General features: G+C 40.3%; 2 protein-coding genes across 6 annotated transcripts; one reads left to right on the top strand and one right to left on the bottom strand.

The window, feature by feature from the left end:
• Positions 1 to 3,061: 3,061 nt before the first annotated feature.
• On the top strand, positions 3,062 to 19,137 carry RB195_015210 (uncharacterized protein; the record flags this gene model as incomplete). Of its 4 annotated transcripts, none has more annotated exons than XM_064205810.1 (28): positions 3,062 to 3,074; positions 3,275 to 3,375; positions 3,783 to 3,908; positions 4,256 to 4,350; positions 4,431 to 4,479; positions 4,553 to 4,596; positions 4,673 to 4,761; positions 8,159 to 8,297; positions 8,716 to 8,837; positions 9,072 to 9,242; positions 9,303 to 9,367; positions 9,441 to 9,596; positions 10,577 to 10,668; positions 10,751 to 10,876; positions 10,947 to 11,048; positions 11,213 to 11,318; positions 12,433 to 12,564; positions 13,020 to 13,087; positions 13,166 to 13,349; positions 13,415 to 13,543; positions 14,948 to 15,018; positions 15,104 to 15,249; positions 15,310 to 15,401; positions 15,477 to 15,550; positions 18,454 to 18,565; positions 18,625 to 18,789; positions 18,842 to 18,933; positions 19,062 to 19,137. In XM_064205810.1, 28 exons carry the CDS (start codon positions 3,062 to 3,064, stop codon positions 19,135 to 19,137), a joined length of 2,937 nt encoding a protein of 978 aa, XP_064061688.1. The 4 variants fall into 4 exon arrangements, with proteins under 4 accessions (XP_064061688.1, XP_064061689.1, XP_064061691.1 ...); XM_064205809.1 differs by lacking the exon at positions 3,062 to 3,074 and adding an exon at positions 3,154 to 3,217; XM_064205807.1 differs by lacking the exons at positions 3,062 to 3,074; positions 3,275 to 3,375; positions 3,783 to 3,908; ... (4 more) ...; positions 8,159 to 8,297; positions 12,433 to 12,564 and adding an exon at positions 7,422 to 7,567.
• A 1,296-nt stretch (positions 19,138 to 20,433) lies between these two features.
• RB195_015209 (uncharacterized protein) lies at positions 20,434 to 21,493 on the bottom strand (the record flags this gene model as incomplete). 2 transcript variants are annotated; one of them, XM_064205806.1, is made up of 3 exons in its annotated part: positions 20,434 to 21,026; positions 21,095 to 21,347; positions 21,437 to 21,493. In XM_064205806.1, the coding sequence occupies 3 exons, from the start codon at positions 21,491 to 21,493 to the stop codon at positions 20,434 to 20,436; spliced, it is 903 nt and encodes a 300-aa protein (XP_064061687.1). The 2 variants fall into 2 exon arrangements, with proteins under 2 accessions (XP_064061687.1, XP_013307488.2); XM_013452034.2 differs by having other exon boundaries at positions 21,437 to 21,460.
• Positions 21,494 to 25,597: the final 4,104 nt, after the last annotated feature.

Genomic DNA, 25,597 nt, shown 5'->3' with positions numbered 1-25,597 from the left:
ATGAGCTGTAGCCAAGATTGGTACTTCTTTATTAACTAACAGCCAACGCTTCATCGTCATCGCCTACGTCAGAACCTATTTTTCTCTCTTTGAAATAAATCACCGTAGATCTGCGGCGGGTGTAGAGCAACGTGTAAGAGGAGCGGCTGTGACTGCACGATCACCGGCACGGCAATAAGCCAATACGCGCTGATTAAAGGCATCACTCCACGAATCTAAGGTGGTACGGATTTAAGGTGGAGTATTCGTATAAAGGATAGTAGATTATAGGGAGGAGAGTGATTCCGTCCATTTCTTCCTAATTGCCGCAAAAAGCGTCTCGGAGGATACGGCTTCGGGCGTTCTGGCACACTTTTTTCTACAAGAAATTCGACTGGAGCGCGCCAGCCTTGTGCGGCGCCGCATCTTTCGAGCCGTTTTTTACGGCAATTATGAAGAAATGGACGGAATCACCCTCCTCTCCATAATCTACTATCCCTTATAAGAATACTCCACCTGAAATCTGCACCACCTCATATTCGTGGGGTGATGCCTTTAAGGGATGCATGTCACAAAATTGACATATTGTGGAGACCTCAATGAAAGTACAGAGTTTGCGGTGCAGATCGCGAGTGTAGTATCGCCCAATTTCCCCTAATCCCCCTAAAAACAGGCGTGGGAAGCGGCGTTTGTTCCTACGAAGCCACTTCACAATATGTCGCCCCAGTACACGGGCTGCGTTTAGCGAACCGAGGTCTCTCCAGAAACCTTGTAAAAAAAAAGCGCGCCGGAATGCTGGAAGTCGTATCTTCAGGGGAATTTTTACGGCAATTAGGAAGAAATAGACGGAATCGCCCTTCTCTCCATAATCTACGACTCTGTATAAGCATAACACACCTGAAACCCGCAGCACCCCAGATTCGTGGAGTGATGCCTTTAAACGTTAGCGATTCCGAGTGAATGTCAAACGTTTTTTTCGCATTCGGAGCGGATCAATACACCAGAGATTATCTTTTTTTTATTTAGATCCTTTGTTATTTTTTCAGAAAGTAGTCATTAGAAAATTCCAAGTTAACTAATCTAGAGAAGAACATTCGAACCTTCCGAACACGGTCACTATCAGTTTCGAAGTAGTGTTATCAACCAGGTGAACTGAACAGGTGACACGAAGAAGGTTACTCTCTGTGATAGCTCTCTGTGATAAGAAACGTGTAGTAAATAGAGAATCAGCAACTCACTACAAGTATCAACGCATCCCTTTATTTTAGTATTAAATTGAGTCAATGGTGTTGGACATCGAAACTTTGAGAAGACGCATTCTTAAACTTTATGGGTTTGTTTTAAAATCACCCCACGAATCTGAGGTTTCGTTCCGGCGCGTTGTTTTCTACAACGAGTTCGATTGGAGAGAGCCACCCGTGTGCACACGCCGCATCTTCCGGGCCGTTTTTAGCCGCAATTAGGAAGAAATGGACGGAATCACCCCCCCCCCCCCCCCTCCATAATCTACGATCCCGTTCACAAATACCCCACTTGAAATCCGTACCACCTCAGATTCGTGGTGCGATGCCTTTAAAGCGCGCCTTTCCGCTTCGCGGTCATGAACTCACTTCCAACTAAAACAAACCGGGAAAATATTGGGCCATGTCCATTACGCGGTCGGTTAACTTGCACCCAAAGCCTATCACCTACTTCACTTACAAAAGCGGTACCAGATGGTCATTGATAAGGCTACGGCCGTCTATAAGCTTTGCGAAACTTGGTAACTCTTTCTCTTCCCAATAATATTCAAAAGGATATTAAACAAGACGTTCCTAAGTATCTAAGTGCTGCAACCTGCATATTGAATCAGTGGTACACCTGATACGAACCTAATATGCAAGATGCGACAATACAGACTGCTCGAATAAGCATGGGCGAAGCATGAAATACACGAGTAGAAATAATAAAGTAATACATGAATAGTAAAAAAACACAAGTTTCATGCGAAAAGATGGAAACTAACCCTTAGCTCACGCTTTATCACTCAAACTCGATGCGGCCACTTTTGGCACCAACACATTGCCGCAGACGGCGAAGTAGGCCGGAGGTAGTTGTCGTCTAATCAGTGTGGGGCTTTCATCAAACCTGCCTTCAGCTAATTTGTTGGATTGCGAGGAAAAGCGCAGGGGTCGCTCTCTGAGACGCTCCAAACGGAATAGTCCGAAGGGTGAAGATCCGGGTTGTTTGAAGGTCATGGATTAGATTTCATTTCGTGTACAATCCGTACGTCTTCCAGCAGCACTCATCGTCTGCAAATGTGGCGGGATCGGTGCAACAATGGTGCCAGAACAACCTTCGCCACTTCACCACAGCGCTGCAATGGCCTCTAAGCAGCTCGTATATTGATCCCTTGGACTATTTTTGGAGAGTATCGAAAAGCAAAACCTGCGCTACTCCTCTTAACTCGACAAAGTAGCTGAGGGCAGCTTTGAAAAAAGCTTTCTTCACCGGAGATGTGGAAAAAAAACCAGTAGAAAATTGTCAGTTGATTTTGTAGTCTTACAGAGAAGCCGAATATAGCTTTTCTCATTTCCTCACAACAAAACTTTACTCAACTTACGCACGATCGATCGATGACTTGAAACTGCTCCAATCCCTACCAAGTTCTTCATCTCTCTGCAGTCGACTAGTGTCATCTGCTGAAATTTGTAGGTCATTGTAAGGCTGCACACGCCTTCAAAAACTTCAAATGATTCTGGAATAAAATGGAACACGGAGGCGATCAATCATCGTCGTGCACTGTATCGTTTATCCTGCTAGAAGTTAAGAAGAACAAAATTTCCTTGTGTAAAATATGCCCTCCTCCATCTCACAGCTTTATCCCATCTTTCAATGCGCTTTCAGCGCCCCTCTTACAAAACCCAATTGTATAAAACGGGAAATACTCCTTCGACGCAATTTAAAAACCTCAACATTTATGGGCCGGGTCAATAGAATACTCCGACCTAGCTATCAAATTCCCACTAAGGATAAAATCGGGTGATAGTTTTCTCAGGATCTGTTCGTTATTATGTCAGTCAACAACATTTTGTAAGCAGCCATGTCGTATGACGGTTGGTTTGCTCTCACATCGTTTCGAACTCGCCTTTAGACATTATTAGAGCGCATTCACATTTTGGTTATTCCCTTAGAATGACATTCCGTGTAACGATACTTGGAAATTCAACATTGAAGCAAATTTTACGGAGTTTGCGCCGTCCGTAAATGTTTTGGTTTCTAATTTTATTTGATTTATTTTCATCAGATTGTTTAGATTTGGTTTATCCAATGGGTTATAGTGCTGTCTTCTTCAGTACATTGGTGGTAGTAGTGTGCATCTACCTGTTGCTGTATCTCATGGCAGCCACTGCTAATGTAATATTTTGATTCCTATGATGATATTGTTGATTTTTCCAGATTTTCTCACTTGCTTTCGTTAGTTTTTGTGAAGGAATTTTTTTGTGGAGTTCAAATTCTCAAAATGAGACCGAGAATGCAAATCAGTCATCAACATCGTTTTTTTTCTATTTACTTCTCACTAACAAAATCTGGAAATATCGAGGAAAAGCTATTCCAGTGCCCCATAATATACAGAAAAAATAAAATTGCCATCACAAGCGTTTGCAACGAAGATTTGCTTGTGATAGGTATTGATCATGTGCGAGATCATAATAGCAATCACCACGATTGTCGCAATCACAATCAATACTATTCAAAAACGAAATTGTTACTAATGGAGGAGCACAGCAGGAGGAAAGGAAGTAAACGTTGTTTCTCTTAAGGCAGTGCTGGATGTTGGAGATGCCATCATACCTTGCTCTGAAGTAATAAAAAATGTTCAACCAACAGCATGGTATGCGATACCTGTGGCAGTTATTTCATCCCTATATCGAATAAGTCAAGATGAAGTAAGATATTTGTAAGGAATCTGATATTTAAATTAAATAGGAATTACTTAACGCTCATAAGGGAAGTGTCAAAGGGAATTAATCTTTACTAAATCATTTTTATACGAAACGACGCAAAAAGTTGACGCTTTTGCATCACTTACTGACATTTCCTCACCTTTATTTTACGAAATGTGAAAAACATAGGCCAGAAATTGTTAAAACTTAAAGCTCGTTCTTCGTTGAGAACGTCTCCCATCTTCCTTCTTGAAAATCCCTCGAATCCTTAAAAACAAAGCTCACTGGTTAAGAAAATGGAACATCAAAAACTCACTCGAATGTGTCTTTCAATCCATAATTTACTCCAGGTAATGAGCGAATACACGCGTGATATTGATGCAAGGACATGGATCGTTCGTCACAGTTTTCCACCAAATAGATTAACAAAACTCTTTCTCAGTAAGTGAGTGCAATGATCGGTGCTTTCACCTTCTCTTGAACTCCTATTTTGACTTATCATTTTGGATGACAAATTTTACTTAGATTTTCATCAAGATTTCTGTCAAATGGTTACGACATTAATCCAACTGTGGTACGTAGCAAACTTTTACCTCTTTATAATTCAGAAAAACTTGCTCAAGTGAATAATTTGCGCGTCATTGCAGACAACCACTGCCCTCACTGTACGGGCGACGTCTGAACGACAGAAGTGAATTTGAAATATTAACTCAAGATTTGAAACGGTCTCTATACATTTTATAGTTCAAAAATATACAGATATTCAGCAACTGCGTCGTATTTGTTAGTGTTATATCTGCTGTCCATCTGATTTTCTGTCCTACTTTGCTATGCAAAATTTTGGAACAAAGGACAGGTTCGGTAACGAACAGAGTATAGTAGAAATATACAAGTACCAGTCAGAATGTCCGGCCAAAGCCGGACTTCAGACTTTTTTGTGATGTTCTCTTCGCTCGCCTTCACTGATCAATTAATCAAAATTAATCGATAATTAATGGTAGCGACATTTTCTGTAAAATCAGAAATCTCTTTTTTTAACAACCTTTTCTTCTTTCTTTTCTACCATAAATAAAGGCGAAAGATTTTATAGCTTTCTTTCTAACGCCTCAGTTCTACATTCTGAGAATATTCAAACTTCAGCTTCAATCACTTCTTCGGTTCCAATATAATATAGACACAATTTTAAAGCATTATTCGAAGTATGCATGTTCTTCCTGTTTCCCCCAACAGCTAACAAAGAATGATGTTCAACATAAAATGATGTGAACGACATCATCGTACTGATAAAGATGACCTCCCTCACCACATCATGTAAACTGTTCTACTATTTGACCAGCCGTTTGAGACAAATTGAGGCAAACGTACAAGGAAATAGATACGTAGAGGATTCATAGAGGTGCAATGCAACACGTGCAGTGGCCATGAATATGAAACGGTTGCAGAGATTAGTGGCTGTTTTGATATGCACATATTATGGATGTGGTCTAATTTACCTTTCGCGACATCCACACGAAGTTATTGCGCACCGATTCGATGCCGTGGGACCCGTCCCACCCCATTTTACTGCATACTGGCGCCGGCGCGCCAGGCCGACGCCGTTGGATCCGTATCTCCCCAACACGACGTGGGTAAACCTGTTGCACCCCCTTTTCGAATTTCGTGACACACACACACACACACACACACACACACACACACACACACACACACACACACACACACACACACACACACACACACACACACACACACACACACACACACACGTGACAGAATAAGCCCTTATTATATATCATGGTACTCAAGCAAATTACAATGAGAAAAATTTAAGACTGCGCCGTCATTACATATATGCAAATAATTCTAAGACCCGTAATATTTTTCTGAAATTTCTCATAGTTCCTGAAAACTAATCAATGCCTGTGCCATCTGGCCATCAGTTCGAAAGGTTGACTATGAGAGAACTCTGTGGAATTCTGAATGATTCTATTCTGAAAATCACAATTCCAATCACAATGAACATGAGGGACTCTGAATATCGTTAGTTCAACGGGTCCATCAGTGAGCAAATGCCAAATCATCCTGTATCAGGAGAAAAATTCAACGAAAGCTCTTGTTGCATAGGGATACAGATGGAAGTCAGTAACTCTATTAAAAAGAAAATGCTTACCCTACCATCCCTACCATCAACAAGAAATTTACGACACTACTGTGTTTATTGGTGGCGATTATTTCTTTTTCGCCAATGGCGCTCTTTCCTCCGATATCGCTCATTTCCAGAAAAAAAAAAACTTATTAGAAATCTAAAGTCAACTGATCGCAATTGATATCAAATCAATTTGTTATTCACGAATCAGGCAAGGAATAGCACTTCTAGCCACTTAAGAGCGCAAGAAATCCTTTTTCCAATATCTAGAATGTGGAACAGAAACGCAAAGTGAAATAACAGAAAAACAAATGATAACTAAAAATAGCCACTTACAAATTTTCAACTTTGTTTGTACAGTTAGGAAGGTAACACCTTGTCATCCAATGGATACTGGTGCTAACGAAACAATCCTTAAAAGTTTTAAACAATAAAAGAGAACGAACTTAGCGAGGTGGACAAACTACATTGTTGACGATGTGAGCCGTCGAAACAAAGAAGAATTGTTCTAATAATTTCATCAAAATTGAAAAAGGAATTAGTTTCGGATACCAATCAGTCTGAGGAAACCCGTAGAGTGCCGTGCCTTTTCCGCGAAGATATCAAAAACTTGATGTTTAGATTTTACTTATCTTACTACTTATTCTTACTTGAAAATTCAATTAACTATCAAAATCTTGACTTTTTTGATGGAGCAAGCACGGCGAACAACAACCGTGATCTCGGGACTTTACAAAGCCTCAGTGGTTTTCGAACAACCCAGACCACCACCCAAATTCAACTTCTATGTATGAGTATACTTCAACGAAAAACTTATAGAAAATCATTACCCTGAATTTAAACTTGGATTGAAATCTTCAGTAGATTGGAATATTCAATAATATTGGAAATATTGGAATTAGCACGCTGTTCTACGTCGATTTCGTGCTTCTCCTTTGGATCCTCTTATACAAGCAGAAGATAACTATTTCAGCAGCTTCTTTGAATATTGTCATTTGTAATTTTTTTGTTTATATTGTAATAGGAAATTAGCATTAACTCTTGTATTTTTGAGGAGTCAGAGCTATTACGCACCCCCCCCCCCCCTTTTTTTTCACCCATCCTGTATGCTTCGGTTCTCACTGTTCAACACTCGATTTCCCTCCTCGAAAAGTTTTATTCTTGCTCATTACTTGATCGGTGCTTAATGTCATTACTAAACTTAGACGAGTCGGTTACTGTAGATCCTGTTATTAGCTGTTATCTTTCACATGTGGATCTGATTGGCACTCTTGGAGGGCACTGCTTCTTCAGCGAAGCGTCAACCGAGTAACCATGACAACCGCTATTCGGACCGACCACCTCATGGCTTACCTTACACAGTTTCCATAATGGTAATATTACTTACAACTGTTCTGTTAATTTCTTCTATTGGAGTACAATTATGTCGTGGACAGTATGCTCAGACACTAGCCGTGCCGTACCTAACCGAACGGAACTGTAGCGAAACGCAGTACTTTAATCCCCGTACGATAAGGTGAGGTCCCTCATTTCACTTTTTTTTATTTACAGCAGCTTTTCGTGTGAATGTCTAAGGGATAAAAAATTTTATTAGTCACGAAATCACCATATAATCACCTAAACTGATTTTCTTAAGTTCTTTCTTTACCGGTAACTTAGCAAAAGAAGACGACTAGGATGATAACTTATCATAAAACTGTGGGTTTCTTTATAATAATAATACAATGCACTAAAAAGATCAACATTGATTTATAAAACTTAGGCGAAATTCCAGTGAACTCTGTTCTTTCTTGTTTTTGTTTCATGGCACACCTATATATGGGTGTTTTGAAATGAACAAATAAATAACTAGCAAAAAAGACAACTAGTTTAAATATTAGTTGCTTGCAATGCTTATCTGAAATAATTGTTTTACTTTGAGATTTTACAGGGATGACAATGTTTCTCCTTTGAAGTTAATTTTATTTATTTAAGTGTTTGAGAAAGATTCTGTAATTAAATACTAGAGAATAAAGAAACAAGAGTAATAGCGTCTTTAAAGATTTTACAATAATAATTTTGGCAAACTGTATTATAGTTATTCTACATCGAAATATGTTGTATTAAGGACAAAACGATATGAGGCACGCTGCAGTTGCGCGAGCTGCTGCTTTCGAAGCGGTGCGAGCGGTCGAGAAATCAATTGAAGTCGGAGTGGGACCCAAACAGCCAACTGCAGCGAAGAATGCTGCTTGGAAGGGTCCTTCGTCGATCCTAACCGCTACGCTCCATCGCACCGCTTCGAGCGCAGCAGCTTACACAATTGCACCGCGTTTCATGTCGTTTTGACCTTGTATGATTTTACGCAGTGAGTATAACAAATCGACTTCTGAAAAATTTGCTAAAACTGCAACAGACACCTAAATTATCTCCACAAGTGCCCTTACCGGTCGCTGCTAGCTGACGTGTTTTTAGTGTTGTAAGTATGGCAAGATCTGGAATGGATCCATTTGACCAAGTGCCGCTGGTCCACTTTAATGATAATTATCTGCTTAATATTTCCGCCCTTTGCTATATTACACTTCCCATCATTTCCGGAGTAATCCAACTTGGGGAACTTACAAAATTGATTCTTGTGGAGTATATCTTACAATTATATTACGCAAATGTATAGTTTTTGTTCAGCTGCCAGACTTGCACGGATGGTACGGTGCCAGACGCTTCAAAACGCAGATGTCGATGCCCCACGGGCTCAGTTATCCGAAACATCACTCCCTCAACTATTGTGTGCCAAGTGTGCCCGCAAGGTGAGTGCTCATTCCGAGCAGAACGCCATCTTCTATTTGAACTCATTGATTAGTTTCCACTAGTGTTCCTCGTAATTAACTTAGGGAGCTAATTCCTCACATCCAATAAACTGCAAGTGTTGAGGCCCACCTTCCATCGTTCCACGGGAACAGGATTTGCTTCCTGCACAAAATGATATTTTCCAAAGTATTTTGGATGCACAGAGGTAGCGCTTTCGGATCAAGAATTTTCAGGGTTTTATTCTTCTCCATCTGGTCTTGAATGCATCATTTGCCCGTCACCTCCATGTTGTCCTGGAGGTTCGATCTATATTAGCCATCACGGCGGCGAATCTCTAACAGAGTCGATCACGAAAGCACAGAATGATACAGATTCGTCCAGTCAGTGCAAAAAATGTGGGAAAGGTAATGAAAGCAACCTTTTTACTCACTACTTCGGATGTCCAGAATTTTCGTAGTTCTCAGGAACAATGCCAAACCGGGAAGAAAATGCATGCGAATTATGTGGGACATTAGAGTGTTACTGTAAGGTACGTGAAGTGCTCCTCCATGTCAGAAATTACAAACCGTTTGCATTTGCATGCATTATGCATTTGTTTGCAGATGAATCGTTCTCTCTGCGCGTCTGCAGCCGTAACACCGGTCATAACCACCACTATTCATCTAAGTTCTGGCACTGTTGTACGTTCAGCGCTTTTGGATGAAATCCTGGAAGGAGTATCATCAAGATGTAGTGTTGGAAGCGAGCAAGACTGTCAGGTACTCATGTCCATTTTTACGTTTTTTTTTTTTGTTCCTAGTGCGGAAAAGGTTAACTGCAATTCAACAATACAAAACAAAAAATAAGCGTGATGTAAGTTGTTGATGACATAAATAAACCGTCGAGTTAGAAACAAAACTTGAGTACTCAACAGATTAGACCGGAATCATACACGAAACTGATCCCTGCTCGTTATATCCCTTTTTCTGTCTTTTCACCTTGTATTCATAGCACTTGTTCTGTATTTTGTATTCCCACATCCTCTTTGACGCACCATTGAGCGTAATAAATAAGAGGACAAACTCCAGGAACACAAAAACCAAGGGAACAATTCGCTAAAAATTAAAACAAAGCAAAGTGCAAAGCATAGAAAGCGTATTCCTTGTTGACAGGAAGTGTAGTTCTATTGAACTCCACGTTTTCTTCATTTTCGCACGACTGATACCTGATCATTATCAATCTAGAATTATAACACCATGAATATTTTTGGATTAGTAGATCTTCAATTTCTGGTAGGATGAGGGAGAAACTACTGCCAAGATATCTCAGAGTATTTATCCCTGTATTAATCACACTCAGCGTTCCGGTACAAATCTATTCGTTATCGGAGTGGTCTGTATTTGGGGGAATGCCTGGAAAAACTGCATTTTTAATGTTACTTCAGGCAAAAAATGAAATAAGAGACTTTAAAAACATGTAATTTTTAGAAGCGCCATCTTACAGACATAATTTTAGAAAAAAATGAAAAGAAAGGTCTCAGAGACAGAGAAGAAAGGTCAAGATGTGCCACTGTTAATAACTACTGTATTTAGAGTTAATAGATCAGTTACGGTCTGGAAAAAAAGCACGTTGTCTGCTCTAATTCCAATCATTTCCAGTCTCTTAAACCCACAAGCCTTTCATTTTCTTAATTTTGATTTCCTGAAGTAGAGGGGAAAAGCGTTAACTACTTTATATTTTGATGTAATGTTATTTTAAGACTCTCGCTAATCTCTGTGTTCTTCAAAATTACGACACTTCTGCCGGGACTGCATGCGACATCATAGAAAAATTGAGACATCAACGTGCAGAGTGAGTTTACTCGGAAGTGAACCGTTTGGTTCTCTACTCCTGCGAGAGTACATATTTGGAATTATCGATTGTTTAATTTAAGAAATGTGCTACCGCTTTTGTTCTTTTCCAACGACGCTGACACAGAATTGTACAGAGAAACCGCTATTCCTCAGCTATTCATGTTCGATAGTGGTTTTGCCGGTCATTTACATATCATATTATTCAGGTGAAGATCATTTTTGAATTAGAAAATTTTGTAATTCGTACTACTTCGCATTCGATTTCTTAAATTATAGATATGCTCTGAACGGTTCGTTTTTGGGAATAACTCGAGCAGAGAAGGTTCTACAGCCATGTGCCGCGATGGAAACTTCTTATTTATTTGAATTTGGACGAAGGTACTGTGGAAGAAGGAGTATGAAAGCTTCGAGTTCGAATAAGTTTTTAGAAAACGAGTTCGTGAAGGGAATTTTGAGAATGCGAATGAATGAATGCACGATATTCTAGCCATCAAAGTTAAAACTATCAAAAGTGCCCTCTACCGATATCACTACTGTTATAGATACAACTTGGATTGTTCCATGGCAACAGATCGAGTGGTTTTCGACAAGGATGCGTCATTTTTTGAAGCCTATTTGAAATTTTTCGACGAAAAAGGAATGGCGCAGGTAAGGGAGCTCATCAAGTCGTTCAAAAGGACATCAAAAATACTTAGACAATGAACTTAGTATCATGTTGTTAGTGACTGTGTACCAATTTTCTTCGACACTGATCATTTGCACAAAACATTTGTATGTTTTTTTAAAAGCTGTACTCTGGTAAAGGTTCACTTAACTGCAACTGAAGGACTTGTAGGGTTGAAAGCATGTCTGAAAACGGTCTTGATCATTATTTTACATTTGCGAGTAATCCAGAAAGGAAGGAAATATGTTATAAACTACAGGTGGCTTCAAATTAGAATTTACTACTGCCTTATGGAACGCTAACTAACTTGCTAATGCTTAGTGATGACCTTAGCGATGTCTTTCGAGTGCCGTAACTTGCTTAATAACAAGTTACGGCATGACCTTAGCGATGTCTTTCGAGTGCCGTAACTTGCTTAATAACAAGTTACGGCACTCGAAAGACATCGCTGAGGTCTCTACTAAAAATGACGATCTTCTCAGGCTTTCATGCTGCACCCTTTAGAAATGTGTTACCGCGATATTTTTTTTTGCAATTTTCTGAGCTCGAATTACATTCTGAAGCACAGTCAACATCACGCCCGTTCGAAAACAAAACGATGAAGTTACGTCGTGCGTAAGTTTGCATTAGAAACCTCATAGGGCCCTAGCCAGTTACTCAACCTAAACAAATGAAGTTGTGAAAGTTTACAAATGTTCCACATTCATATTGTGATGTTTTGTAAAACTAAGAACAAGCAGTATAAAAATCGAATAATCCAACTACTGCTTGCAGCTCTATCCGATCCCAATTATAAACAACATGATTCGTTCCTCTAGTGGAACGTTTCTTAACCAACTGGCGAGGGAAACCAATCGTTGGGTGCCCACGCGGAGATTTTTCCTCAGTGATGATCTCAGTTTGGTTACACAAAATTCCACGCCGATTCTACGATACGCAAGAAATATACATCTCCATGTGGAATCACAAGTAAGTGCCTCCACTATGATAACAACATCTTACATTATATCTGTATGGTGACTGACTGTTCAAAAAAAAAATAAACTGACTCGATAATAAATTGAATAAATGATCCCGTGAGTTTTGATCTTTTTCTAGCGTTCTCGAGATGGTCTTATATTTCCACCATATTTATGGATTGAATATTCGGAGGTGAACACTAGCCAAAGTGACGCGGTACCGACGAAGTTGTCAGTCACCTACGAAATCGATCCATCACGTCATGATCGGGCACGTTATTTACATATTTGTGACTGTTTATGGTATTTTTTAAAGAGTCAAGCATACAAGCATTAGTTACATCTGCCAAGGATTTCGTAGTGAAAAAACAAATTATCATGGCTTATACACAATGTTTCTGTAATTTTCAGTCTTCGGTTCCGCAGTTTTTCAAATTTAAACTTTTCGAATTTAACCTTAAAAAACGTATAGTTAACCTGCAGTGCCCGGCTTCAGAAGAAGTTAGAAAATGAGTTCTAACCTCCTTACAGCAACCCATTACAGGGTGTTCTAAGGATTTTGCCTGATAAGATCAGGAGGCTCTTCCTAGTTTATCCCATCGGATAGAAATCGCTGATATCTTTTCGTCAAAACCCAAAAAACTTTGTTCTGCAGTATTTTCCATACTAAAATACCCCATTTCTGCTACTTGTACGTGAGTAGTCGTTTAAGCTAAAGTAATTCAGGAACTGGAAATCTCCATGGCTGTGCTAGGACCACTCTCTGTCTTATGGGCTGCAATGAAAGCGTACAGGTTCATAGATTCGGTTTCGTTCGGCGGATTAACCCTACTTCCGATCTCCTGCGGAAATCAGACCAGTTGAGATTTCAGCTGGGGACGACGCAGCGGCAAAGCTTCTCTTCTCGACGCTTCAACTGTTCTTCAATTCCTATTGTATGAATGCGCTGCGCTTGGAGAAGTGTTTTTTGTTGTGATAACGGCGATGTCGTGTTGGATCACATTTGCCTATAAATCACAAAAATATCCATTTTATTCCACTCTCAACGAGAATCAGGTTTGCTTCAGATTAGAAAAATTAAAAACAACTTACTTTCTGTTAAAATAATACGGTTCTTTCAGGAATGGGTCCTTATGGCGTACCTAGTAACTACGTTATGTCTAAAACTCATTGCACTTGTGCATACTATACTAGAAATGGTTCTCCAAGAGACGTTTTTCATCGATTGGGAAAGACCACGAGTTGTTGAGGTCAACCTTTATTGTTATTCCTACAGTAGTTTTGTGTGTTTACAGATCTACAGAAGAAACATGGTCTTATATCAATTATGCTTTGAATTAGGCCCCTTAATTTTGGTGAAATTGAAGTGCGTTCAAAATAAGGCTCTCTGCAACTTTCTTCTACTTCGTACTATTTAATAAGTTATCATTACCACTTTTAGTCATAATTTATAGATTAAGGTATTATTGTTAGGTAATTGTTGCTATGATTATTACTATTACTATAGCCGCTAGCCACATTTTTTCACTAGACGAGGAACAAGCAAAAGGTTCAAATAAGAGCAACTTCTATGCCTGGAGGTATCCTCTATGCACTGTAGTGAAATGCGCAAAGACACTCGCACCTATAGCTTGAGGTACGGTAAGCTTGCAAAGATAGTTTACAACATTCGGATGTAAATGTGATAGCTGAAACACATGCATATCCACGTATATTTATTTATTTATTTATTTATTTATTACGTTTAATGGCGTGCCAAAGGGATATGGCAAGGATGAATACAAACAAATGCAGAAAATAAATACTAAAAAACGGCAGGAAGAATATAGCGAGTAGGAACTAGTCTCGAGTACGATTCCGTCCAAGATGATTTGGCATTTGAGCAGACCCAAAAACCAGGAGGTTAAGTATTAGGACCTGAGGGGACCATCAAAGTGTAAACACGCTATAGATCTTTGTGGCATGCATCCATCCACATCACCCAGCAAGATGTCCTCTCTGTAGAAATCATAGGTACAGCAGCGAGAGTTCGGCAGACGGGTAAATCGATCTGTAGAGATGGAAGCACAAGCACTATAGGCTTGACTTTTTGAAAAGTAGGAGGAAATACCAACAATGCTAGACAAACAATTTTAGCGTAAGGTTTTAGAGAACTATCTTACTTGTCTGATCTCTGATAATAAAGTAGAAGACTCATAATTTGATCCAAAAGGGTTAAAGTGCGAAAATAAAGAGTTTGTAAATGAAATTTTGCAAGGTGTAATAGAGAGTAGTTGCCAGGCTAATACGCTCATGTATGTAAATGTGTTATCAAAAAGAAAAACCTAAAAGCCGTACTGCACATTTTCTTTGTTGAACTTCTCGAATTCTCTATCACTATCACGAGCGTTGCGCCATTACCGTAAACATGAGGTGCTCCAGATAAATTGATGTTCTTACCACTCTGAACCACAAAGCAGGGTGACAGCATTGCTGGAATATTTACATGTGAATGTCACATTTCGATGAATGAGCTGGTTAGTACCTTCCACGAAAATTTAACCTTGACGTGACTGCACCAAGAGTATACCATTGTTGATATAACCACTATGACTAGAGTATAAGTAAAACCTGTCCACTACGTAACGTTATAGAGTACAGCTTAGCTATTTCAGGACACCCAACAACATCGACCTATCTCTAGAGATGTATCCAAGGATAGAATGGAGCTGCCAGTCGTTGTATGGTAAATATTTAAACTCCAGAGCTACTCTGGAGTACTACTACTAGTACTTAAAGTACGCTTATTGCAACTGTGAATATTTATTCAGGCGAACATATCTAGTCGCTAATGAATGGGCAGAACTTCGATGTGTTCGTGCTACTTCTGTTGGATTACAACTGGTTTTAGTTATGGTGTTACTAGAAACTTTCAATTTTATTAGATTCAGCATTGTTCAACCCGGATTTGGCGATGGTAATGATGAAAAAAGATGGTGAAAAAACATGAAGATATTGAGATAGTGGCATTCCTTAGGCTCCGCCTCTACCGATTCAACATTCATGACAAGATTCGCTGTGGTTGTTTCTTGCTATCTTTTTGTTGGATTCTTACAATGGGTTGTACAGGTAAACGGAATAGCTTTCACAGCAACTACATTATGTTTTTTTAATCTCAGCTTTTTTATAGTGCTGTTTGTTTAGGTTGTGGTGGTAGAGCGCATGATTCTAGATCCATTTCATAACTTCATTGATCTGTGCTCAATTGCTAACATAAGGTGAGGAATCGATGTTCATTCCTCTGGCAAACCAACTCAGAATCAACCACCGAGATCTTTGGCCGCATTTTTGCTGCAATCAAACATAACGCTACGATAGAGCACTGCGTGCTCTATCGTAGGCCACGGAACGGAAATGGAAGATGCATGAGAACTTACAATCCAAAATGTGTGTCCTCTGATATTCTGTGTTGTCCTACTTGACGACGTCGAACCAAATTCCCCTCCATGTTATAATAGTCGTTCCTCACATCTACCGCGCAGCCTCTTACTTTTTTCTCATCAACATCGCCGCTTCATATGGTGTTTTTTCGATGCTGGTGACGGGACCTTATCGGTCATCATCCGCTTGCCCGTGGATGCAGGGCGTGCTCAAGAGGTGGTGTGTTTCCATGTGCCTCGTAGGAACAAACGATGCTTCCCACGTCATAATTCAGAACGATTAAAAGGACAGTCCACGTTCATACCCGTAATGTACATTCCGAACTCTGTGTTTGCTCACAGCTAATACAGTTAGTTTCGTGACACGCTACCCCTTATTCATGTCAGAATATGGCGGAAGTGGTCGCGTGTAAATAAGAGTGTGGGTTTTGAGGATAATGTGATTTTGAGAACATGTGGTGCGAATTCAGGCATTCGGTGCATAAGAGTACGCCGAGTTTTTGCGAGTACCAATACTTTGGAAACGGTTATATAGGAACTTTCATAGTTTCGTTGCCTATGTAAAACTAGAAAACAACAAGAAATTGTCTCATTAATAGTTACGAGTTGTCGACAGCGCAATAAACCTGTGAATTTCTAAATCCACGTTTCTTGTCCGTGAATGGACAAGTGGGTACACATTTAACAAATATGAAACAGCGACAATTCAAATTCAATGCATTGTGTCACTACAAATCTCTCAGCTGTCACATTATTTACGACAAAAAGTTAATGCAAAGCGTAAAGGGCTAGTTTTGGCAGAAATGCATTTACCTAAATCGAGTTAATAGCTTATTGGTTCCTTCTTTCTAACGTAATTCTCTTTTCTAGATGTAGCTCTCACGAATTTTATTGTGCCAAAATCCAACAGCACACTGATCACACTTCGAACATATCCTGACGCAAATTGCTAAAACATCGACCTTAGAAATAATTAAACGGTTCTTTCTTGAAATAATCTGTATACGTCGCTCTCAGCACTTGCAATTTCAGCAGGGAAAAGCGTCCGAGGAAGTTGCGTCGCCAGTTGCAAAAAAGGGTGGGGAGGGGTTTTTTAAGACGTTGTCATAATGGTTACCTAATCATGTTTCTTGAGGTTTGAGCTGCAGAACAGGATTGCTTGATTTAGCAATTACGTTAATAGCATAATTAGTTAGGATGACACCGGCGTTTGTTGCATACGAACTTCCATCGCGCACCTTCGCTGTTCGCGTTCGCAATCATTTTCGCAGTTGGGGTCAGATTGTTCCTTCCATTGCAATCCACGATCAGCAAGCAATTCCTCAAATTCTTCATTGGATTTTGATGCAAGCTCCAGCTACACAGTACTTAGAGTGAAATTACGATGAGTCGGCAGCTGTCACATTTGAAGTCAAGTCTTCAAGTGGAAGACGGCTTCCCGTTGATTCGGCCTCACATACGGAGGTTTTCGAAAGAATTTTGTTAACTTCTAGCCATTGGGAAGCCACAACGACTTTTGAACGATTTTTTTAAGCTTGGTTAGGTTAGCTGTTAGATTTCCAGACGGAGGATTAGAAAGCCAATACGACGAATTTCGACACCAGTGATGATTGGTCAATTAAATTGACCATGTTAATGGAAGTAATTACTTAACCAGTTAACTCTGTTTAGACTCAGACCTCAAGAAACCTTTTGAGTGGTCATGACGAGCACTTTTTGGGTGCCATCTCCACCCCCACCCCCAAGTTTGTAAAGGTTACGGCGTCGTTCCCATCGTACTTGTACCTCCATCGACGAATCTTTAGAGCTGCAGTCCTAGAAACCCTCTCCCTTCTGAAGATTAAGTTTCATAAAATGGAATGCAAGAGTTTTTTTTTTCATTTACCGTTGCAAATTAATCTATCCTTCTTACCATACATGCTTTACATTTGATTAAATGATTTGATTAAAAGATTATTTGACTAAAAAAAGAAAAGGAAGTGATCCAGTGAATTAATGGCAGTATCGAGCAGCTCTTAAAGGGCGATGGAATAGGGCAGCGGTAATAGGACGCGACTGCACTGTCAGTGGTTCGAATTCCCAAAAAAGACGAATAAACTCAAACCCACACAGACCGTCTCTCATACAAGAAATTCGACTTCAGCACTGGCCGATAAGCTCAAGAAAGCTTCAAGCGCCCAACAGCATATCATAGTTGAAGAAAAAAATCGAACTTAAAAGCAGCATACCACGAATCTGAGGTGGTGCGGATTTCAGGTGGAGTATCCGTATACACGGGGTCGTAGATTATGGAGACCGGAGTGGTTCCGTCCATCTCTCCCTGCATCACTGCAAACAGCCGCCTCCAGAATGCTGTTTTGTACGAGGCCATCTACTGCAACGCTACACCTCTTGCGCCGCCTCCGCCCTGCGATTCGTCGAAAATCGATTCGGACTCCCACGATGGGCAGTAAGGGAGCTATGCGTGCAAGGGTGGCGCGCTGCAATAGAAGGCATCGTAAAAAACAGCAGGGGTCGGCTGCTTGCAGTGATTCAGGGAGAGATGAGTGGAACCACCCCGGTCTCCATAATCTACGACCCCGTATACCGACACTCCACCTGAAATCGGTACCACCCCAGACTGGTGGTATGCTACCTTTAAGTCGTGGGCGTTGATGCACCCCAAGTAGATGGCCTGACCCGAAGCACTTTATCACACTTCGTAGAGCACATAATTTCTATATGATATTCAGCTTTTGCAGCGTACTTTCCCTAACACATCCTCTTCATGGACACTACATTCATGGCCGCTCCGTACATGGACGAGCCGATACCAATATGGCAGAGATGAATGAATTCCTAAAGAAAGAAAGAGTAAGGTTTTTTTTTGAAGGAATAGCACAAATCTGCCGGCTATTGGCATGTCATTCAAGGATGATCTATGCGGTTTTCGTGGTCTAGAACCCACTTCTCATCTACAAACCTTCACAGTTTGTTTACCGTCAGGATTTCGGAAACGCTACGATGAAATTATGAATACGGCAAAAAATTCAACGGCCCAAACAAGGTTAAGTGGACTTGATCAAACTACTGCGAAGGTAGAAATACATCATCATTTTCACTTGCTCGTGAAAATAGTTGCTTGCTCAGATGACTGCTACCGTTCGAGCTCATCAACAAATGAATATTTTTCTCCAAGAGATGATTGATCACTCATCCAATGATGTTGACTATATAATCAGGTAATTAAATTAATTAGAAATATTTTCGACATAGATTTTACACTAAAGGGGCACTGAGCTACGGTTAAAATGGTCTTCTCAAATTTGATCAAGAGCCTGCATACATAGTATACGATTCGGATTTACAGAGATCGTTCGTTTGCTGAAGCTATTCTTGATGCGGAGCTCACCGATACCAGTCAAAATGGAAATTTTTTAAGTTAAGTGTTCTCCTTTTTCGAAACTTTTTCAGAAACTTCTCTTGCACTGCGGTTAACTTGAAAAAAGGCGAACTAGCCGTCTTATACGATTTGATGAGGTGTGAATGATTAATTGAATTCAGTAATTTTTCCTTAATGGTGTCTTAGGATTTCATAACTAGTCCACGACTACTTTTTTTCAGGGATCCTTCGGAAATTGGATTCAGCAGTTGTTTCCTGTATGGTCATGAATGGGCACATTTCTCCTTCGAAACTACTCTTCTATGCACAATATATTTGCTACTAAATTCGCTTCCCTTGGCCGCTGTTGTAGTTTTTTGTGTTTCGAATGGGATAAGTGCAGTGACTTCATTGCTTTGTACCAATCATTTAGTTAAAAGTAGTTTAGTAGATCACCGTTTCTTAATATGATTGTGCCGAATTTCTGTTATGATCTGAAATGGATGGGAAATAGAACGACAGGTAAACATACGTTGTGGTTGTTCCATTACTACGAGGCCTTTAAAAAATCTGAAACATATAACATTTGACAGCTTGACCGAAGTTGCATAGAACTCCCAATTCTCTCTGTCTCTGTCTCTCTCTCTCTGTTAGTGTAAAATGGGATACGCTTGGCGTAATCCTCCCGATAGAGTCCTAAATGATGCGCTGATCACAATTTACTTCTGTTTCCGAAGTGTTTCTCACTACAGACAGGAAAAAGCACATGGCGTTTAACTCAGTGTTTTCCTCTTTCTCTGAGCTGCATCAGAGCTTTTGTGAACTCCACACCGCTTTTTTCCTCCTGTTCCACTTTGGGGACTTATGTCGGTCATCCTAGCATTTTCACATACATGGCTAGAGCACTTGAATGTATTGGTACTATAGAGTGTGAATGATACGTGAGCAATCTATCCTTCTTTGATTAAAAACGCGCAAACCATAGGTACAAGGATACCTCATCTTCTGAAATTATGGATCAAACAGCCTGAATCTGAGACGATATAAAGCTGGAATTCAGTAACTTTTTTATTTCTCAGGTTCACTTTAGCTACATGCTTGTTTGACTGATGCACCACGTAGTCACTTCGTCGCATGGACTACTTCAACCGAAAAATGACTTTTAAGATTTTTTTTCGGAAATATCCTGAAGAATACAAAACTTTAAACTTCCAGTAAGAGTTAACTTCTTTATTCCACGCTCTCGACAACAAAATCTGCTTCTTACTAAGGACAAGATAGGAGATAGAATGCGTATATTTATCTACTCCCTACACCGCAATACTTCAAAGCTACTATGCTTCGGCGACAGTGCGAGTGCTTAACGCCTTGTTCCATCCTCAAAAAAGATTCCGCCGTCGAGTGAGCAGTACTTCGGACATACACCGCGATGTCCAGGCATACCATCCAATCCAGGAGGCCCTGGTGGTCCATTTTCGCCGTCCATTCCAGGTTTGCCAGGAATTCCGTCCGGTCCTTTTTCGCCATCTGCGCCAGGCTCCCCATCTTTTCCTGGTGGACCCATTGGTCCCTGTGCTCCCGGTGGTCCAGGCGGTCCTTTTTCACCAGGTGTTCCAGGTTTCTGCTCATCACTCTTTCCAGCTTCTCCTGGTTCTCCCATAGCGCCAGAATTCCCTGGTGGTCCAGCTGGACCTTGCATTCCCTTCATTCCCGGAGGTCCTTTCGGTCCATCAGGTCCTTTCTCACCACCCGGTCCTTGCGAGCCGCTGTTTCCCATCGGTCCTATAGGTCCTGGCTTTCCTGCTGGTCCAGGAGGGCACGGTGGGCAGGGCGGGGGAGTTACAGGCTCGCAGGGTTCCTGTGGAGGTTTCCCTGGATTTCCCGGTGCTCCCGGTGCACCATCCTTTCCTGGACGACCGGGCTTGCCAGCTGGCCCTGGTGGTCCCGTTGGTCCTAAAAACAACAGCAACTGATATTGTAAAGGATTCAGGAGATGTGAAAAATAAATTACTAAAAGATACCTGGAAGACAGCAACCTTTACAGTAGTCTTCACTGCCAAGCGTTTGTCGAGTTGTTCGATTACGCGGTAGATCGGGAATAATGTTGACGTCCTGGAAGATCATATTAGCTTCCTGGCGGCATTCCATCAGCTCGTGATGGACGCTGGCACGGACATGGTGGATGTAATTGTAGACCATTGGCAATGTAACACAAACGGACAACACCGCAATCGCCGAAAACGTCAGCGCTGTATAACCAACAAAGCGGTACGCCTGAACGATGTCAACTTGCGGATACGGGAGGCAAATTGTGAGTAGTTCCTCAAAGCAATCTTCAATTACTGAGAAAATAGTTGACCTACCGCCGCTTTAGTGTCATCTCCCATGTTGGCACAAAATGGGCTGTTGTAGGAGGGCATTTATAGCGTAACCCTCCAAGAACCGGTCTTGATCTTTTTCATTAGCAAATCCTCAAGATTTCCCATTACAGGGCGTAACACCTAGTGAAGAACAGCTTTGCGGTTACGCTTTTCTTCTCCGCCATGGTAGAAATTGATCCATTGATTGCAATGTCAGAATATGTCCCCGTTTCATTTTTTCTTTCGTATTTCCGTGCGGAGTTTATACACATATATTCCATATCGCCACATCTTGTAACTCCATACGTTTAAAGTAGAGTATGAAGAATAGCGTAGTTATTACAAAGATGAGAACATCCACAAAGTTCGAGCCCCTCATACAATTTCTATCATTTGTCTTTCAAATTTTCTTCTCAGGATATGCCCACTGCACTAGTTTTTTGGAAAGGGGGAAAGTAGGGCGGAACAAAGATCCAGAACGAAATCTTTATTAGAAATTTCAGTAAAAAAAATTCTGAAAAGTTAGTTGGATCTTTTGCATGAAAAAAGTGGTGGGCTTCCAATTTTATTTGGAGAATCATGTCCAAGCAAGGAACATCAGAATTAAGTTACATAAAATTTTTATATTATTGCTTCCTTCCTCAGGGCAAATTAGTGAAAAGCCGTTAACTATATTTTAAGTACCAGGTGTCAGGAAACTAAAGAGGATTATCACCTTTGGAGAAGTAAGCCAGAATAAGACAACACTCTAAATAACGGGTCTACGGTTCGTTGGCTTTCCACCCATCGAGTTCCCAGACTTTTCCACCCGATTCCCCTAAACTGTTTTCATATTCAGTAATCAACTAATACTGCACTCGAATGCGTTAAGAATTCAAGATTTCAATAGTGTGAGTAATTAATTTCTGCTTTATCAGACAGAGCGTTAGAATCGTCGCGTCTATATCACCCGCGCAAACTTCGGGAATTCTCAATTCTTACAGCATTCGTTTTTTGACTACCTAGAAAAATCCAGTAAAGCACTTGCTATCTGTAACACATTTTCGGGGTTTTAGCATTCCGTGGAAGTCTGGAACCGATTGTTAATCATTTTCTTTCTTTTACTGCATTCAAAATATTACACAAATGCCGACTAAATACTTTCTGAGTTAATACGAATTTCTTCACTTTTTGCACGGTCATGGTCAAGAACACTTAATATTATAACACTTCTTCTCTCATCTGGATTATATAAGTGCAAGAACAACAGAAGATGATCATTTCTTAGGACGAACTGTTCAAGATTCGACGAAGAATTTTTCGAGGAAATACCGAGAAACTCTGCTTTCAAAGACAGTATCATAAATTTTCTTACTTTTATTCAAATCGAGCATTTTGAAGGCAATTGATATTTCGATTTATTATTTTAAGATTTGAGATTTAAGGTTTTTAAACTTCTCTCGTTTTCCTACAAATATTGTAGCAGTATACCAAAAATACGCATACATATAGGGGGGATCTTTTCTAAATTGCAGATTTCAGGTTCAAACACCTTGATTTTTCCATTGTTCGCAGAGATAACATCGTAACTTCTACAATTTCAAGTAAGAATTGACATCTTTTGTATAGCACAGAGGACACAGATTGCTATTAATCTGTGAAGTACGAGGTTAGGTTTATATCAAAGATATTAAAACATTACAGATACGGCGATTCGTAAGTCAGCAGTCTTTCATGACTCTTGGCATGCGACCACGAAAACGATACACATCTACTTTTCTGCAGTGTCGCTCACTGCATAGCGAATAAAAAAATCTGACCACAGATGTTCACCAAAATCCCGAAAATTTTAGTTCAGGTGTTCGTTTCATCCTTTTTAACCTGAATCCTAGATTGTTTCCTGAACTGCTTAAAGTAAAAGGATAAATAAATAAAGTGACTGGGGTTAATCATTCCGCTTGGGATGCGCCACCACGTTCACTTCAATTCAACATCGTTTGTTGTTTACGAACTTGTAACTGGCCCATACAATGACTTGTAGAAGCTAGCCGACGTAGCCTAAACTATTTGGAACAGTTACAACAACGAAAGTTCTAGAAAAAGATACTTTCTAAAAGGTAAAAGGGTAAGGCAAAGAATTTGATCTCAAAGAGTGATCGTTAATGGGATTCATTAATAAGCTGCAAAAAAACTCTGCAACTATTAGAGAAAGTTGACAACCACATTAAATTAGCAGGTGTTACATTTCTTAAAGGGTATTGTGTGCAATACATATGTACTTCATGCAAGTTTTCTCCTCTAATTTAAACAATCTTTACAGAACACTGACAATCTGTAAGTTTGAAAATGTTTCGTTGCTACACAAATGAGGTTTCGGTGGGACAGCAACAAAACATTTCGAAAAACTTTATTTGTGGCCTTACATTCTGACAAATTCGTCCTTATCAAAGGAGTAAAAATGATTAGAGATTTTTGATGCTATGCATATTCCCTCAAAGGCTTCCTCTCCCCTTGCCAAGCCTCGATATCGCCCTACAACACAAGAACTCCGCGGAGAAAAACAATCTGACCAGTCTCACCGACCAGCCGCGCCGGAAAACCACCGCGTTCTCACAGATTGTCACCCAAGGAGAATGAGATCCATGCACTGTGGACTATCCTTAAGTTCTGATGTCTGGAGCTGCAGGTGGGCCAGGTGGGGCAGTCTCATAGCTTAGAGAGTGCTACAAACCGCCCTGTCAGAAGAAAAAAGAGTAAGAATTTCAAAAGTACTCATTCTTGGGATTCATTGATGAATTTCTGATGGAAATTCTTCTTTTTGTCAATAACGATTGTTTGCGATTCCAAACGCTTTCACAGTATGCGTTTTCTACAGTAGTTGCAGTTCCACGCACCCATTAAGATGTACTGCAAAGACATTTTTTACGGCACCTCCTATGGTGATAAATGATACAATTATGCAATGCTTTTTAGAATATCATCTGAAACTCTAACCTCAAATTCTTGAGTGCAGGAGCGACGGAGTGGTTTTGATGAAGTTTGCGGTGCTTTCTACTATTTTCTCTGAAGCCAGAGTTGAGAGTTACTAAGAGATGGAACCTGACTTACTTTTGACCAATCCTGATATCATGCGGTTGCCTCACACCTTCACTAAGATGTTTTGCCCTGAAACTAGGCTAAATCCAACCTCTTTGATCGATCCACACAAGGGTCCGAGCAGCATCCATCTATTCAAAGTACCCTTATACTTTTCGAGACTTGCTGTCTAGGCTAGGCCGAGAGCTGACTCCTGGCGCCCCCAGGTTCCTCACTCGACACTGTCTGACAATTCTTGAAAAAGATTCCCTCTTCCCGTTGTCATCTCCGCTTATGAAAATATAGAGGAACGCAGCATATCTGCTTCCTTAAGCGGTCGATGGTATTTTTACCTAAGTTATTGTTCGGAAACTTCCTTGTTGTTCAAAACCATTTACCTCTGCAATCGTTTGGTTTCATTTTTCAGGTAATTTGCGAAGTAATACTGGAGAGAGAACCTACTTTGTACCTGCCGTTCTATTTTAATTGGGTTAGAGTATTGGTGTTAAGAAGACTTGGCACAAACGGAATAAGTCTTAGGGGGAAATACACACACTTTTGTTTGACAAGGGATCCGTCTTTCTATGCTTAGAGCATATGCAAGTTACAGCGGGTTCTGCAACTCCCTAATAACGACATTGTTGGCCAATTTATCGAGAGTGAATATTACAGGCAAGAAGTTCTTGCAATACGAACAGAGAAGAAAAACTCCAAAATCCCCTAGTTACGGTGATCTCAGAGTTTTATACTCATAGGCAAATGCTCTCTGACCTGACTCGTAGCAAAGGTGCATTTTTCTGTCAAGACGACTCGTTAAGAATATATGCATACAAATATTATTACGAGTTTGAATGGATGTCAGAGTATTCAAATAAATTAAAACGTTTCTACAGATAATAATACGTGTGTACTTATGAACGATAAAAAATGATAGCACAGTATCAGATGACGATGTAGATGCACACATATCTTCTTTGAATACCCTTCAGGTGAAGGCACTGTTGCTGCTTTGGGTGACGGCTCCAGAAGTTCTCATCATCTCATCTTCGTTCGCGTTCGCGATGACGTAGTAGTAAGAGGCATCTTGCTTTGAATTGGATTAACCCACGT

Source organism: Necator americanus, chromosome V, assembly GCF_031761385.1.
Source record: "Necator americanus strain Aroian chromosome V, whole genome shotgun sequence".
NCBI classification, from domain to species: domain Eukaryota; kingdom Metazoa; phylum Nematoda; class Chromadorea; order Rhabditida; family Ancylostomatidae; genus Necator; species Necator americanus.
Note: the sequence above shows the minus strand (reverse complement) of the source record. Positions and strands in the feature narration are given on the sequence as shown.